Here is a 14651-nt window from a genome sequence, read left to right on the forward strand (position 1 = left end):
TAGTCAGCTGTCGAGCGCCGAAGCGACACTTTGTCAAGTTTAGCTGCAGGCCAGCGTCACTGAGACAGCGAAGAACACTCTCGAGGTGAAGAAGATGAGACGGAAAATTCTGGGAGAAGATGACAATGTCGTCCAAGTAGCAGAGGCATGTCTGCAATTTAAGGCCACGGAGGATGTTGTCCATCATACGCTCAAAAGTGGCAGGCGCGTTGCACAGACCGAAGGGTATCACATTAAATTCATACAGCCCATCAGGCATGATGAAAGCTGTTTTCGGGCGATCGACGTCGGCCATCGGCACCTGCCAGTACCCAGAGCGCAGATCCAACGAAGAAAAGTACTCCGCTCCCTGCAGGCAATCCAGCGCGTCGTCTATACGAGGCAAGGGGTAGACGTCCTTCCGAGTAATTTTGTTTATGCGGCGGTAGTCTACACAGAATCTAATGGATCCGTCCTTTTTCTTGACGAGCACGACCGGAGAAGCCCACGGGCTATGAGAGGGCTGGATCACGCCACGATGTAGCATGTCGTTCACCTGTTCATCAATGATGCGGCACTCGGCGGAGGAGACGCGGTAGGGGCGTTGGCGCAAGGGTCCATGGGTGCCAGTGTTGATATGGTGGCGAACCGCTGCGGCACGACCCAACGGTGCTTGAGGAGAGTCGAAGGATGCGCGGAAGCGCTGCAGCAAAGCGATGAGCTGGGCGCGTTGGTGAGGTGGTAGAGCGGCATCGACAGAATGGGAAAACATATCCGGGGAGGACGGGTCGGCGACATCGGCGGGAGGAGTTAGGGCGTTGATGTCATGGGCGTCAGGGTCATCAAGGACAGGAGAAGCGTCGTCGAGATCGATGACATCAACCGTACCAAGCGATTCTCCCCGAAGTAAAGTGGTGGGGAAAGGCAACGGGTTCGCGACGCACAGAGCGCCACAACCACCAGCAAGTGTGAGCACGGCATGAGGGAGCAAGACAGACTTGCGGTGCGCACAAAGAGGAGAGGGTGAATAAAGAACAGTAGCGTCAGAGAGGGCAGCACAAGTCAGCGGCACGAGAACAGAAGAGAAAGCTGGCACGTCGACATCGTCAGCGGCGAGAATAGGCGCGGCAGTAACAGGGGAGGCGTCCACAAGAGCATCACACAGCGGCGACAAATCAATTTCAGCACGTGCACAGTCAATGATGGCGTGATGCGCGGACAGAAAGTCCCACCCGAGAATGATGTCATGAGAGGAGCGGGCGAGAACAAAGAACTCAATGGTGTATGAGAGGCCTTGGATGACGAGGCGGGCAATGCACGCTGCGAGAGGGCGAATGGGGTCAGTGCTGGCAGTGCGAAGCGAAAGGTCAGAAAGCGGCGTCATCACTTTTTTTAATTTGCGGCACAAGTTGCAACTAATGATGGACACGGCAGCACCAGTGTCAATAAGCGCATCAACAGTAACACCTTCAACGATCACTTCAATAACGTTCATAGGGGCGGTGATAGGGCTTGAGACGGTCGTTGACGGCGCAGTTCTTGCCTCCGGAACTGTGGCGCCTAGTTTTCCGCTTGGAGGGGTGGGGACCGGCGGCGCATAGGGGAATATACTGTAAAAGAATAATCGCTCATTAAAATTGAAGAGGAGTTGCTTTCCGAATTGCAATTGGCAACGAAGCTAACGCCAGGCAAGTGTCGCCGCTAGGCTTTAGTTCAGATGGCTTCACTGCATAACAGTGGTGCGGCGTCGAAATTGAGTACAAGAGAGCGAAGGCTGCCCTCTCACACACCCCACGTTGACATCGTCAAGCCGTAATGCAGAGCTAGTGCTGCCAGCTGATGCCCCAAATCATGCAGCCAGCACGCATGAAAAGTGGTCAAAGATGCCCTTACGAGAAGCGCCACTTGCAAGAGTGTGATGCACTGTTCGATATATCAAATGACCGGCGAAATTAGATTTCAATACACTGCGCAACTCTCCTATACTTTTACACGGGGATTTTAGGGATAATCTATGCATTTGATATAACGAATAGTTTGAAGTGTCCGGGTTCAGTGTATCGGGGCTCGAGCTGTATCATGAAGAATATAGTATTAAAAAAAATTTGTGTTGTATTCATAGTTTGGTCCCAAATATAACGAGAGGTGCTTTCTGGAGAAGATGCACAAAAAAGGAAAAACTGACATTATATTTATGCAAATGCAGTAATATTGCTTTCGACAGATGCCAGTGTTGTGACCCGTCCCATAGAAGCGTGCGGACACTTGACTCCTGGCTTGCTTGAGCGCAAAGGGGCGCTAGCTTGTCAACACACCAGCACAACTTTTTATGTTAACCAGATTGTACATTTCATAAGAATTCACACAATTAAATTAACTACATTTCCATCATTTTATTATTCCTGATGATGGCCACAGACGCAATGTCATCTAAAAAAGAGTATAGCTGCTAACACACAATTCCGCAAAAAATGCTAATACCCTGATTTTTCTTGGAATGGCGGAAAACTGATGTCCTCAGCATGATAGACCTGCTACCTTCGCAGACCACTGTAGCATGATGTGCAAGCATAAAGAAACCAAATGAGTGCCTGGATTAGTGCCGCATTTTGAAGAAATGGCGTTGTTGAGCACTCTTTGATGTATTAACCTTGTTCTGTAGCTCTTTGTTGGTAATTAATACCTGTGCTACACGGGAACGTTCGGTTGATATCTGAGTCGAATGACATTCGAGAAATGGAGTGACATTTGGGTGCAATGGACGCATTCGAAAGCCTCAGCTCGTTTTCAGTCTACAACGATGACGGCGGCGGCGGTCACACTAGTCCGACAATGGCACTATATATATCACACTCAACAGCAGCATGTGATTATAGTGAAATATCTAGTTTACTGGGATATGATTGTAGTGGGACAAGTTTTTCAGGCCAACGACGCCGACGAATCCGATCAGCGGACGGTCAGCCTTGGCGGCAACTGAGCAAAAGCACAGTAATGAAGCGGCGGTGTGAATATGTTCGCGCTTCTAAATGAGCTCTAGCGAAACGAATGCCTATATTTCACGTGTGCACACCTGAACACTTACCAGTGATAAGCGCTTGCCAAATTAATTTCAGTCGACGACAACTCCCTTCCCTTCCGCGACGACTAGGCCCACCGAGTCCGCAGGGTTGGATCAGTGATTGCGGCGGTTGTGAAGAGCAAATCCCAAGCTTTAGCGAATGCAAATGGTCACCGAGTGTAGTTTTGACAACAGTGACCTGAAATTAACCATTGCTTACACCGCAGGGCACGCATATGATGAACGGGAAACGTCGGTGTGACCCTGACTGCCGAGCCATGCTTTACGGTCAGCAGCAGTCGTCGCCGTTGCTAGCTTGTGGATAACAAGTTAAGCCATTTCAGTTAAAGCGAACGGTCGCCAAACATACTTCTGGATAAAGTAGTTTAAAATAAAGTACTGGTCACATCGGAGGAAGCCGGGACAAGAAGCGAGAAGCGCCGGTCCTGCGCGATGTCAACAACCCGGCTGTCAAATGTTCCTCAGGCGTGCGATTGCATCATTGCTTCCCACACATTGTCGCACTGTGTAAACAAGCATGGGTACAACCAGTAAAAGAGAAAACAGGTTGTCTAATAGAACTGAAGCACAGATTGCATTTTATGTCATGAAAACGAGCACTAGCTGTTCGTACACAGCGATGTAAACAACAGTATGAGTGCAGTCGTCCTCATCGGTGCACTCCTGGGGAAATTTCATGCTGACGAGGTAAATATTCATTGGTGTAATATTATCTTCAAGCACTCCCTTAGACAGAACACGAGCTATTTGCTGGCTGAACAAACAGCAGAAAAAAGCAAGCAGCGGGTATCGAAATGAACAACCACAGAGCCGAAAGCAGTCGCGCTGCTGTGGGCGGGGCGAAGCGACGGCAGTGGCGACGGCTATTGGTCGGCTTCGGCTGTCTTTGCGTTTCGAAGGCATCTGAACCGTGGAGCTTCGTCGACTCGAATGTCATCTGAACCGAATGCCGTTGAAAAACTTCATGCAGCAGCGTTATTAAGGCAGTCAAGTCGAATGACATTCGGTTGGAAGGCATATTCGAAACGCTCATGTAGCAGGGGTATAAGTCTGGTGGTCACTTTGGGTGCACTGTTGTGCATATAATACTGCTGATACTTTCAATCATTTATTAAGCCATTGATTAGCCAGCAAGGTTTGGTGCACAGGTTTGTGCAACTATATTTAAATTGGGGAGCTGCCATTGATTTATTCCCTGGGGTCCTATGAGAACCCTTCAGCTTTCAGCAACGATTTCTGGTCACTTTTCTTAGCTCCTTTGTTGCTATTTACAATGCAAACATAAAGGCACTGTCGCATTTATTGAGGAATACATTGTCACGCTTCCTGCTTATGAGAAAAAAAACAATAAAAGGGTTCTTTTTTTATAATTACTTAATTTCTTTCATTTGCATGACAAATGTCGGTTTCCTTCTATTTCTTTTTTGCAGATGTCTACATCCCGGAGTCATGCACGGACAATCCACACTTTGCCAACTGTAATCTCATTGTCCGTGCTCGCTACTGCACAAACAAGCACTACTCAAGGTTTTGCTGCCGCTCATGTATGCTTGCTGGCCAGATCCATGCCAGTGGGGATGGGAACAATGGCTATGGCAATGGAAATGGCTATGGAAATGGCTACAGTAACAACTTTGGAAATGGCTTCAGCAATGGCAATGGCTATGGCAATGGCTACATCAACGGATATGGCAATGGAAATGGCCATGCAAACGGATACAGGAATCTCACTGGCCTTAAGAACGGCAACGGGAAGGCCAACGAACTTGCCTAAGCCGACATTGACAATGGTGTTACTCAGGGTCGCTGTCCCCCAATCTCTTTGTGCGTGCTTTCCACGTGTACACTTTCTCCTGAGCTGCGATTGACATTGTTCTCATGTGTGTTCTGCGGTGAGTGGAGTCTGGGAGACCCTGGCACCCTATCTCAGCTGTGGTTATTTTTGCTGTTGCACCAGACTGGTGATAACAGGATCTTAGCTTCTTAACTAATTAAACAAATAAAAAAACTAACCTCATTGTTTAGTGCCAAAAAGTTTACATGAGAAATAGGGGCCAAAAATGCCTGCATACAGGCAAATACTGAAGCTCTTGCAGCTCTAAGAGGAAAGAAGGATTGATCTAACCAGACCTGATCAATGTGCATTGTTAAGCTGTTGCTTCCTCACTTACTACACCATATCAGTTGATTAGAGGCTTATTATAATCTTCATGTGACTGATACTTTTTCTTCACTATACTTTTGCATGGTATAGCTTCTAAGGCTGTCTCCTTCCTTCAGGTGTTTGAAGAAAAAGTCTTGGTGTGAAACTAACAAATACAGTGCCACATCGCACTGCTATAGCACAGTGCACGTAGTGACTCAAGCATATCCTCTCTTCGTATGCATGTGTGTGTATCCTGTTGATGCCTTGAGGAAGCCATTTATTGGCTTTTTGTGCAATACACTGAGCACCACGCACAAAACTGACACCAGTACACAGAAAGGACCAAGTTAAAAAAGAAATTGAAATGCCAGCCAAATGTTATGCGTGAACTAAACCTGGCTTTATGTATTTTCCAGAGCTAGTGAGCAGAATACATTTTTTTCTGCAGTTGTTAACAGTCCTAGTGCTTTTTAAAATTCTCATTTAGCAAGAAATTTACAAGCTTTGCTGCACAGAAAATTAGCAGATTTAAAAGCCTAAACAAAAAAATGTTTTTAAGGTTCACTAAATGTCGTCCTTGTTGTGGGCACTTACTGTGTCATGCAGTGTCAGTAATAATTTGAGGCATTTTCAAGCTTCACAGAATTTGAGCACTGCGAACGTCATGGCAACAACGGGCCGTCATTGTGACACATTTTTGCACTTTTTATGTTATGCAGTGCGAATATAAATAAACTCACAGGCCAGCTACGAAAGAAAATTCATTACTTTTCTTCTGTTCAGTATACACCTATGAGGCTATGGGTGAATGGGGCTGACACCTTGGTGCCGATGGAATGATGTTACTTAATTCAAGCTCATGGCTTACTTGATGTTGTAACTGTCGTTAAGCAGTCGTTCTTGCCATGTTAAGGGAGTGCCTTTTACATGTGACAAAGTTCCTATGCAGATTATCATGCTTCAGTGTTGCCAGACTGCCTCTGTAACAGGGGCCATACATTTTAAAGGCTGTGCTTTTAAGCATAAGTTGATAAGCTTCTTGTTTCATACGTAATCATGGCTTTGAATCATGGTGCATCACTTTTAGCAGAGAAAAAAAAACCACTTTGTAGTCAGTTCAGTATTGCTACCTGCTGTTTTGCTGCTGAAGTTGGCTTGTTCTGCACGTCGTGCTTATTTTGTAGTGTTAAGCTCGGTTAACATCACTGGTGATGCCAAGCCAGCATGATTCCATTCTCTGAGAGGCGTGGTGCCATAAATGACGATGGTGACAACGACTTCCAGATAAGCAGCGCCACTTTGCAGCAAATAGGAGAAATATAATGAGAACGGATTAGACCACTACTAATAGCATTTGTCTGTGTTGGTTCTGTGATGTAATGGATTATTGCTGCTTTTATGGGTGTGTAAGACAGGTGTTCAAATCTCCTTGCTGAACGTAACTTTTTTTGACCTTTTTTTACATTCAAAACTAACTGCATGCAAATTGTTTGCAATTTCCCCTAGATGTGTGCAAGGGCGTCCGCAGAACTTTTTCCAGGGGGGGGGGCACCCGATGTCCAGGGGGTGGGGGCAGCGGTAGGTTAGCACCAAAAACGAACTAGTGCATAAATAATATCCGTAATTCCAGGGGGAGGGGGGGAGGGCAACCACCTTCCCTTGCTCCCCCTTCCGGACGCCCATGGATGTGTGCATGTGAGTTACTTTTTATATTAGACAATGAGATACTTATGAGCCAGATTCGTCATTCAGAAAACTATGAGACGAGCTAAGAAGCATATAGCCAGAAGTTGGGGTTCTGCATTTTTGAGAGAATGGAATTATGCACCAGGGCACCATATGTGGCATGTGTTGACGATGTTACCTGCATACTGCCAAACATTGATCATGTGTCTTATTGTAGCTATTTTTTTTCCTGCCTGCGGTTCTCTTAGTGTAATGCAAAAACCGTGTACCCAACACTGCCAGCGCGTCATTATCACAAGATGCTCTAGTCTGTAACCGCCACCTCTCCAATGCATTCCACAGGAGTTGAGCATGGAACAGCATTTGCTTTAATTTTTTTTTCTCAGTGTTTTTTTCACTAGCGCCTTGTGAGCAGAAACTTAATTGATCTGCTTTTTGTTCATTTTGCGGGAACAATTTTACAGTTGTGTCTATACCACAGGCTTTTTCTCTATTCTTTTTTTACTGCTTTTCCTTTTTCGTTCCATTTCTTCGCTACTCCTCAGTGCTTTGCTTAGTTTAATGTGATGATGCCAGAAGTTGTTTACAAACGTGATTGTGAGCTTGATGATTCATACTCCTGCATGGATGCTTTTAGCCACTCATATTTCACATCATTTAAAGGGAACATGCTGCTGCTGCAAAAGTTTTAGTGAAGCACCACTTGTGCTCATGAATGTATTCATTTGCGTGTGGATCACAGTTCAACAAAAGCTCCACAATGTGCTTTTGAAGTAAACTTTAATTGAAATTACACCACCTTATTGTTTCGTATTAAGCAAGGCTTCACAAATTTTTTTTTTCCTTCTTGATACTGTGATCACCACACAGCAGCACAAGTAATGTGTTACTGATAGAGAAAATCTTGTTGCTTATAAACGAAAACAAAATCAAACCCTCTAGTTCACTTACGTTAAAGTATGTATGACATAACCTGTGTGAAGTACAGAAATTTTTTTTTGCAAGTTTCAAATTTTTAGTCATTGCTCTTTGGACAAAAAATTTGTTACTACCATATTTGTTGATTCATACAGGTTCAAACACATTTGTGGATATCTAGAAAGTTTCTAAAAATGTTATCAGGTGCCCCCAAAATATCCCCAAAACTGGGGGTCTTTATGGTAGTAAAGTTACGTGAGAGAGAGAGAGAGAGAGAGAGAGAGAGAGAGAGAGACTCTTTAATGAAATACAGAGAATTTAGCCGGCGTAAAGTGACGTGATATGATGTGACAGGGCATCAGGTTCCAGCTTGTAAGTTTGTCTGCAAGTGCATGTGTGTGAACTTTGCTGGAGAGTTAAATGCACTAAAAAATTTGTAGTCTTTTAAACAATACATGATGGAAAGCAAGATTGCTTCATTTGTGTCACATCTGGCTTACTATTTGCTTAAGGTATTCAAAGCACGTGTTGCCATTTCATTTTCTGTGCCTTACTGTATACTATTATTTTTCTCAGTGGTGTTCAGGCCAAATGAACTGTTTGACTTGCAGTGTTGTACTGTGTGGCTTTCACTGAAAGTCTTGCATTGTTTGACAGTATTGTTTCAGTAAATCATATTTAAGTGTACTTGGGCATTGGTGCTTTTGTGCACAAACAGTCTTTTCTTATTTTGTGGAAAATGTGCTTTTGCATATTTGTGTAAAAATCTTGTCTTGTACATATAAAAAGGTCAATTGGCAGTCTATTCTGGGTCTCTGTGTTGTTCATTTAGAAGGTGACATTCACTATACACCTTTGAGTAAGGGTTTATTCATTTATGCATAGTTACAACAGTGCCACCCCATCGCCTTGAAATTTTCGAGCTGTACTTTAATTCATGGGCTAGTTTCTACCCTGTTTTTCACCCAAAGCACGTGCGTTCTATGGGAATTAAGATTGAGATTTTTTTTTATTAGTCAGACATACAGTATCTTGCCCATGCTCATCTGACCAAGAAAGTGACCTCCAGCACAATCCTGTTTCATTCATTCATCTGGCCTTGAACCATATCTGCTTGCGTACTCGTTAATGTTCAATTACCACAGCACACGAGTAGACCTTAGGTGCTGTTGGTGCACTGAAATTTGGCCAAATGCAAATTCTAGCACTTGTTCACAATCATTTCCCATCTCAGTGCTGTTCTATCACTATTTCTGCCCTTATATGCCATAAGCAGGATCCAGAGATTTGCCAATAGTCGTTGAGTGCATGCAACTGGCTCGTGCCACTGTTTTCACATCTGTCCACTTCTGTTTCTTTTGAATCTTTGTATGCACAGCACCGTCGGTGGCCGATATTTACTTTGTCGAGGCAGTAGCTCTGTAGCCTGTACTCTGTAGAAGAGTACACAAGCCCACTCCAAATCGCGGAAAATGTTGCAGGCAATATCCTCTGCGTGATCACGAATATCAAAAGTTACCCCTGCTTGCTTTGCACAAGTAGCGACAACCTTTGGAGGATGTTGCCTTCGCATTTTTTTCTTTGCCGCAACACCCTTGTATTTTTTCTTTGCTGCCACTTCTTCTCGCAGGAACATTTACAGCAATCCAGGTGTCACCGCTGTCTACGAATGAAATCACACACAAAAAAAAACTGATGACGCCATGGTGGCGGCAGTCTAACGCGAAATTCAATGACAGCTAGTGCACATGCATCTCTGCAGCGTGTCCAGTGGCCTTCAGAGTGGGTTCAGCGGCCCACAGTGCAGCCTCTGATGGGAATGGCGCTACCCAAAGGAAAAAGCTTGCGGGGCCCATCAATGGCCCTTGTCCGGCAGCCAAACAGGTCGTTCATAGCCTGAGCTCAGCAAACCAGCTTGGGCCATGACTGGGGATTGACAATGGCCTAGAACGAGCCGATCCCCACTTGCCAGCATCGGGCCATGCTCAGCCCTATGATGGCCTAAGGATAAATTAGCTTTTGTACTGAGTACAATAAATGGCAGCTGTACAAAATACGGGAAAAAAAATCGCAAAGCCTAGTTTGCATTTTCTGTAATTTAGACGTGAAGAAGAAAGGTCTAGAGTTAATTACAACAATGTCGTTGATTGACCCTATGCCAACATGTTTACGGGTTAAATCTGAACAGTAATAGTATCAAGCCGAAGACCAATGTTTAATAACAAGCAGATGCGACGACCAGATCAAGCTATAAAAGTGGCGCATACAAACCACTAGCGGTCACGCAACACCAACATGTCGAGTACACATCAACAGAACAAAGAATTTGAACAGGTATGTACTTCAAATCTAAGACCCATTTGTTGGTGCCTGTGGCTCAATATTGTGAATTAAGCAACATTTCATTCAGTTGTGATTATGTGATAAGAAAAGAGAAGTGCAAATGAGCAGACCATGTTGCAGATATCTTGTATTAAAAAAGAACTCAATAGTCCTGTGCCAGCTTTGTCATGAACATTATGCAAACGTAATGAGATGTGATTTTCTCAGGTACACTACCGTGTGGCCTGCGCATGTCATGAATACACTTTCGTATATTTGAAAAAGCCCTGTCGGCTTTATACGTGCTGTCATAGTGTTACGGGATTGGAGAAACGCAGGAAGGGTCTCCGTTTCCTTCTGGTTGTGCCTGAAAGTCTACGCTCATCTGTTTTGCGTGTCATGCATGACGATCCCACTTCGGGACACCCGGGTTCTGCGAGGACACTCCACCGCATCCAAGAGCGCTTTTACTGGCCACGTATGCGCGATACGACTGAGAAATATGTGGCTAGTTGTGCACAGTGTGCGAGTCACAAACGTTCCACCGGTCCTCCTCCTGGTCTTCTCCAATCCCGTAACAATATATAACGTGTTTAGACTAGCCGATGCACCCTAATTAGGCACAACTGTCTCAAAATGTACAACTGAAGTTATTGGTAGCCAGTGGTGGCCCAGTGTCCGCTGTTGTTTGCTTGTCTACACATCGACGGCCAATTATTGCCAGGCGTTTGCCTGTGGTCGGTGTTTTGCCTTTTGCCAACCACTAGCCGACACACCAGTTGGCCAGCTGCTGCCCAACGCTGACCCGAGTTTAGTCGGCAGAGCATAGGCTACCAACTCAAGACCGGCGACTTATCAACCACCGGTCAATGGCCGATTTCTGCTGAGTAGGACATTCACAGGGGATGGAATGATTGGGGGAGAGGGGATTGGGCATTGTTGGGACTGGGAGTCCGAGCCAGGAAACGGTCGAGGCGACGGTGAGTCAAATGACTTTTATGTACAGTATGTACAAGGGCTTTTACATGATACAAGGGCCAAGAGCACCACGGGCTAGCACAAAGAAGAAGGGCGGCCCCGGCGGCGAGCGTAGCTCCGGCGTGATGGCTCTTCTGCTGCCCGTCTGCTGCTCGGGCTCAGCGCGGATCCGTTTTTATAGCCGCTGGTGTCCGTTGGGCAGCCAGCAGTTCAAATCCTCCAATCAGGTCACGGCACTGGCCGCCGTTCAAATTAGACGAATGGTCGAGAGGCGGGCGGCCGGCGAAGCGTCGTAGGAGTTCGCACCGACGGTGAGGAGGGGAGGAGGAAGGGTCCGCACCAGGCGCCGGCGAGGCGGATGAATCACGCTGCAAGCCGCGACATGTCCGAGAGAGTCTGGGCTTGCTTTGCGCGACGGCAAGCGCGCAACGCTGATTTCCAGAGAGGCCAGCCAGCGAAATGTGGGCGTCAGCACAACAGCATGGAGTTTTCCCACGAAACACAAAACGTCTTACGAACGTCTCGGAACAGCTTCAAATGACTACAAACGTCTTGCGCTGTGTTCAAACGTCTCGTAGATGTCGACAAGAAGAAGTTTCCTCTGCGGCGTCTCTTAAACATCTGCAGTCAGACGTTTGCTGTGAAACTTCTGTGAAACATCTGTAGTCAGATGTTTTCTAGACTTGTTTCTAACACGTGGAACTTGAGACCACGTCAAGGAGATGCGCCAGTAATCAGCAGATCTGCCACCGTGGATTAAACATGCTGTAAATCACGGCACATAAATTAGATGGCTCTCCTGCTTGACGTTTCGAAGAGCAGGCGCGCCGGTGCAAAGACCGCGCTCTTTGTATTCGAACACAGAAAGCGCGTTTTCTCCTACGGAGCCCGAATCAAGTTCCACATCGAGTGCAGCTAACCCGCCACTCGTAAGGCTGGATTTAGGTAATTAATAATGGCCCTGAAAGCCGACGTGAGTGAAAAAATTTGCTTCATGTTGCGAACGCCTCTGTTACGCCTCGGCTAGCTGGCGGCAGCATGCGGATTGACAGGCGCAGCGCACGCTGCATTCGCCGCCTTCCCGCCGCCTTCGCCGAGCTCGCTCGCGCGGTTTATCGCGCAGATCACCCGCGCGCTATCTTTTCGTGGCGGCGTATCTTGGAGACAATCTTTCTTGAGTCACGCCTACAGTGAACTAGAATAGTCACGCCGCAGCTTGCTGCTTGGTGTCGCTCCGCACGGTGGCGATGCAGGATAGTTTGCCAAAGTGGTTATAGCCGTTTAAAGCAGAAAAAAATCTTAGTGGAAGCTGCAAGTGCTTAGTTTTACATGAAAGTACTAGATTCAATTTGTTTTTTGGTTCTTTGATGATTTGTCTATTTTTACGTTTAGAAATTTAGTACTTCATTTGGCCATTTGGCGTTGCAGAGGCTAGCGATAGCTACGCGCGCGAAGCGGATGCTGCGCACGTTGTAGTACTACGTTTCGCAGCGCACTTTTTTCCGCGCTGGTTGGCACTTCACGCCGCTGCAGTTTGCATTTTCCCCTTTTTCTGCGGTGTCATTTACTACCAGTGTTGCACTGAGATGTGAGCCCCGTTTTCCGCAAAAGTAAGTAACCTTCCATTTCTCTTCTGTGGTGAAAGTGTCGGCTTTGCCGGCTAAGCCACTAACGCGCCTGATTGAACCTTTGGTTTACAAATCACAAAACAGTATCAGCCAGTGTTTTACATACCAAAGTGCAGCGTTGAATGTATTAAAACAGGGCAGTTGCATGTATTTGAGCTTTTGTTAAGTGGATACAACTAGGCTGCTATCGCATGCGAGTTGCTTTCTTTACCAAGGCGATGACAAGGTGAACGGTATTCTTGCCAAGGACTCTCATCTGGCCACCTGTGTGCTCCAATTCTCCTTGATGTGATTGCCGTCAGCGAAACTCGCGTTAAAAAGGCTTTGGTTATCTTAACTGCGTCAAGCTTTTATTTCATTGCGATTGAGAGCCCCGGCACAAAGGTAGTTTACTCAGTGGTGCTGCTCTGTATGTGTGCAGGCTGTTTGACAATGCAGTGAAGTACTACGGCTCTTTGCAGGCATGGCAGCTTTTATTTCTTGGAAAACCATTGCACCGTGCACAGCTGGCGTTGTCCCTACTTCACTGTGTACATTTCGTTTTGGGTACAGGCTGTTCAACAGTGGTTTTCAGAGGACCTCCTTGCCTGCTCAACTTCTCAAGTTTTGGTAAGCACGCTTTGCAACTCCTTCCTTTTCTTTCACTTCATGATTTCTTGTATAGGTCTAGGCTCTTTGCTAATGTTCATTCCACAAGCCCCATTATTTTTGTCCTTTAGAACTCCAACAGTTGGCCGGAGGAGCAAGGAGCTGGTCTAGTTTCACGCAAATTAATAGCAGCACCTTGTACTTAGTTGTTCAGACGACTTGGCCTGGAGATTGTTTCAGTTCTGAGGTGGGAATCTGGACTAATGCTTCTTGTGCAGTGCTGTAAGTAATCTCTTGCAGTGGTGTAAGCAATCTCTTGCCCACTGTTTGAGCTTCATCGTACAGATTAGAAAGGGCTTCTTTGGCAATGCAGTGTTAGAAACCTTATACACACGCACTTTTATTTGTCTTATCTTTCAGATGTGCCCTGTGTGGCTGTCAAGTTAAGGTCCAAGATTTAACACATCTCTGGTGTATACTGAAGTGATGCAGGCATTACCAGGACAGCAGCATCTCTGCTATGGTTTCATGCGACGGTGCAAGATGTCAAACATCAACCACTTTTGATTCAGCCACATCTTGCAGGTAAGAGAAAGCCTGTTTGTAAGATGCAGCTTAGGAGGTTCTATGAGTACAGTGTGCATCACAGTAAGGCAGTGCACTTGCTATTGACTGCTTGGCTTTCAGTGTCCATGCACGCTGTTTGGATTTTGCTTCTGTTAAAGGCCTCCACAGTGATTGACTTCTTGAGTTTATGGTGAGCCGTAGCACTCTGCTGAAATGCCGCTTGCAATGACATCATATGCATATATGTTTTTGGTTAGCTTATTTTACTGCCATGTGCTATCACTCCTTGCCATTTCCTGGTCTTATTTGCTTCCGACTCCTCATTGGCCATTCTACATGCACCTGACTGACTGTGCTTTTGGTCACTCTAATATTTTTCACTTCTGCAGGCTGCTGAACAGAGCTGGATTTGACTTCCCTTTGTTACCGTCTAGTTGACATCCTCCTTGCAAGAAAAGCGATTTTTGGAACACCTAGCGAGCTCTTCAGTGCCATCCACATCACAGCAACTTGCTCATCAACGCATCCGTTGTGAACATGCCCGGGGCCGGATGATTTTTTGATTTAACAATTGGTTGCTGCTCGACACTTTCCCGCCATCCAAGTGCTTACCGTTGCAACGTCAGCCAAACCAGTGAAGCTACCTCCTCCGTGGCTTCTAACATTAATTTCCTGATCCTTTTCTTTTTTTTGTGTGGTTGTATATGCACTGGATTCAATAAAGAGTAACGCAGTGACTGAAAAGTGTGCTAGCACA

The 14651-nt window shown here is 46.0% G+C and overlaps 1 protein-coding gene and 1 long non-coding RNA gene across 14 annotated transcripts in view; both read left to right on the forward strand.

Moving 5' to 3' along the window:
* The window catches only part of Ppn (proteoglycan-like sulfated glycoprotein papilin), a 210705-nt gene extending 202089 nt beyond the window's left edge, over window positions 1-8616 (forward strand). For all 8 annotated transcript variants that reach the window (XM_089556313.1, XM_089556321.1, XM_089556319.1 and 5 more), the window contains one exon: window positions 4492-8616. In XM_089556313.1, the coding sequence (XP_089412439.1) occupies window positions 4492-4835 (344 nt within the window). In that variant the 3' untranslated portion in view covers window positions 4836-8616. The remainder of the gene's footprint in view (window positions 1-4491) is intronic.
* A 3870-nt stretch (window positions 8617-12486) lies between these two features.
* Window positions 12487-14651, forward strand: LOC149331092 (uncharacterized). Of its 6 annotated transcripts, none has more exons than XR_016285027.1 (4): window positions 12487-12721; window positions 13161-13348; window positions 13459-13609; window positions 13748-14651. It is a non-coding gene; the product is annotated as an uncharacterized LOC149331092 (long non-coding RNA). The 6 variants fall into 6 exon arrangements; XR_016285030.1 differs by having other exon boundaries at window positions 12488-12721; window positions 13183-13348; XR_016285029.1 differs by having other exon boundaries at window positions 12490-13348; window positions 13748-14084; window positions 14284-14651.

The sequence above is a fragment of the Amblyomma mixtum genome, chromosome 8, assembly GCF_055824585.1.
Source record: "Amblyomma mixtum isolate Tamu chromosome 8, ASM5582458v1, whole genome shotgun sequence".
In the NCBI taxonomy this organism is placed as follows: domain Eukaryota; kingdom Metazoa; phylum Arthropoda; class Arachnida; order Ixodida; family Ixodidae; genus Amblyomma; species Amblyomma mixtum.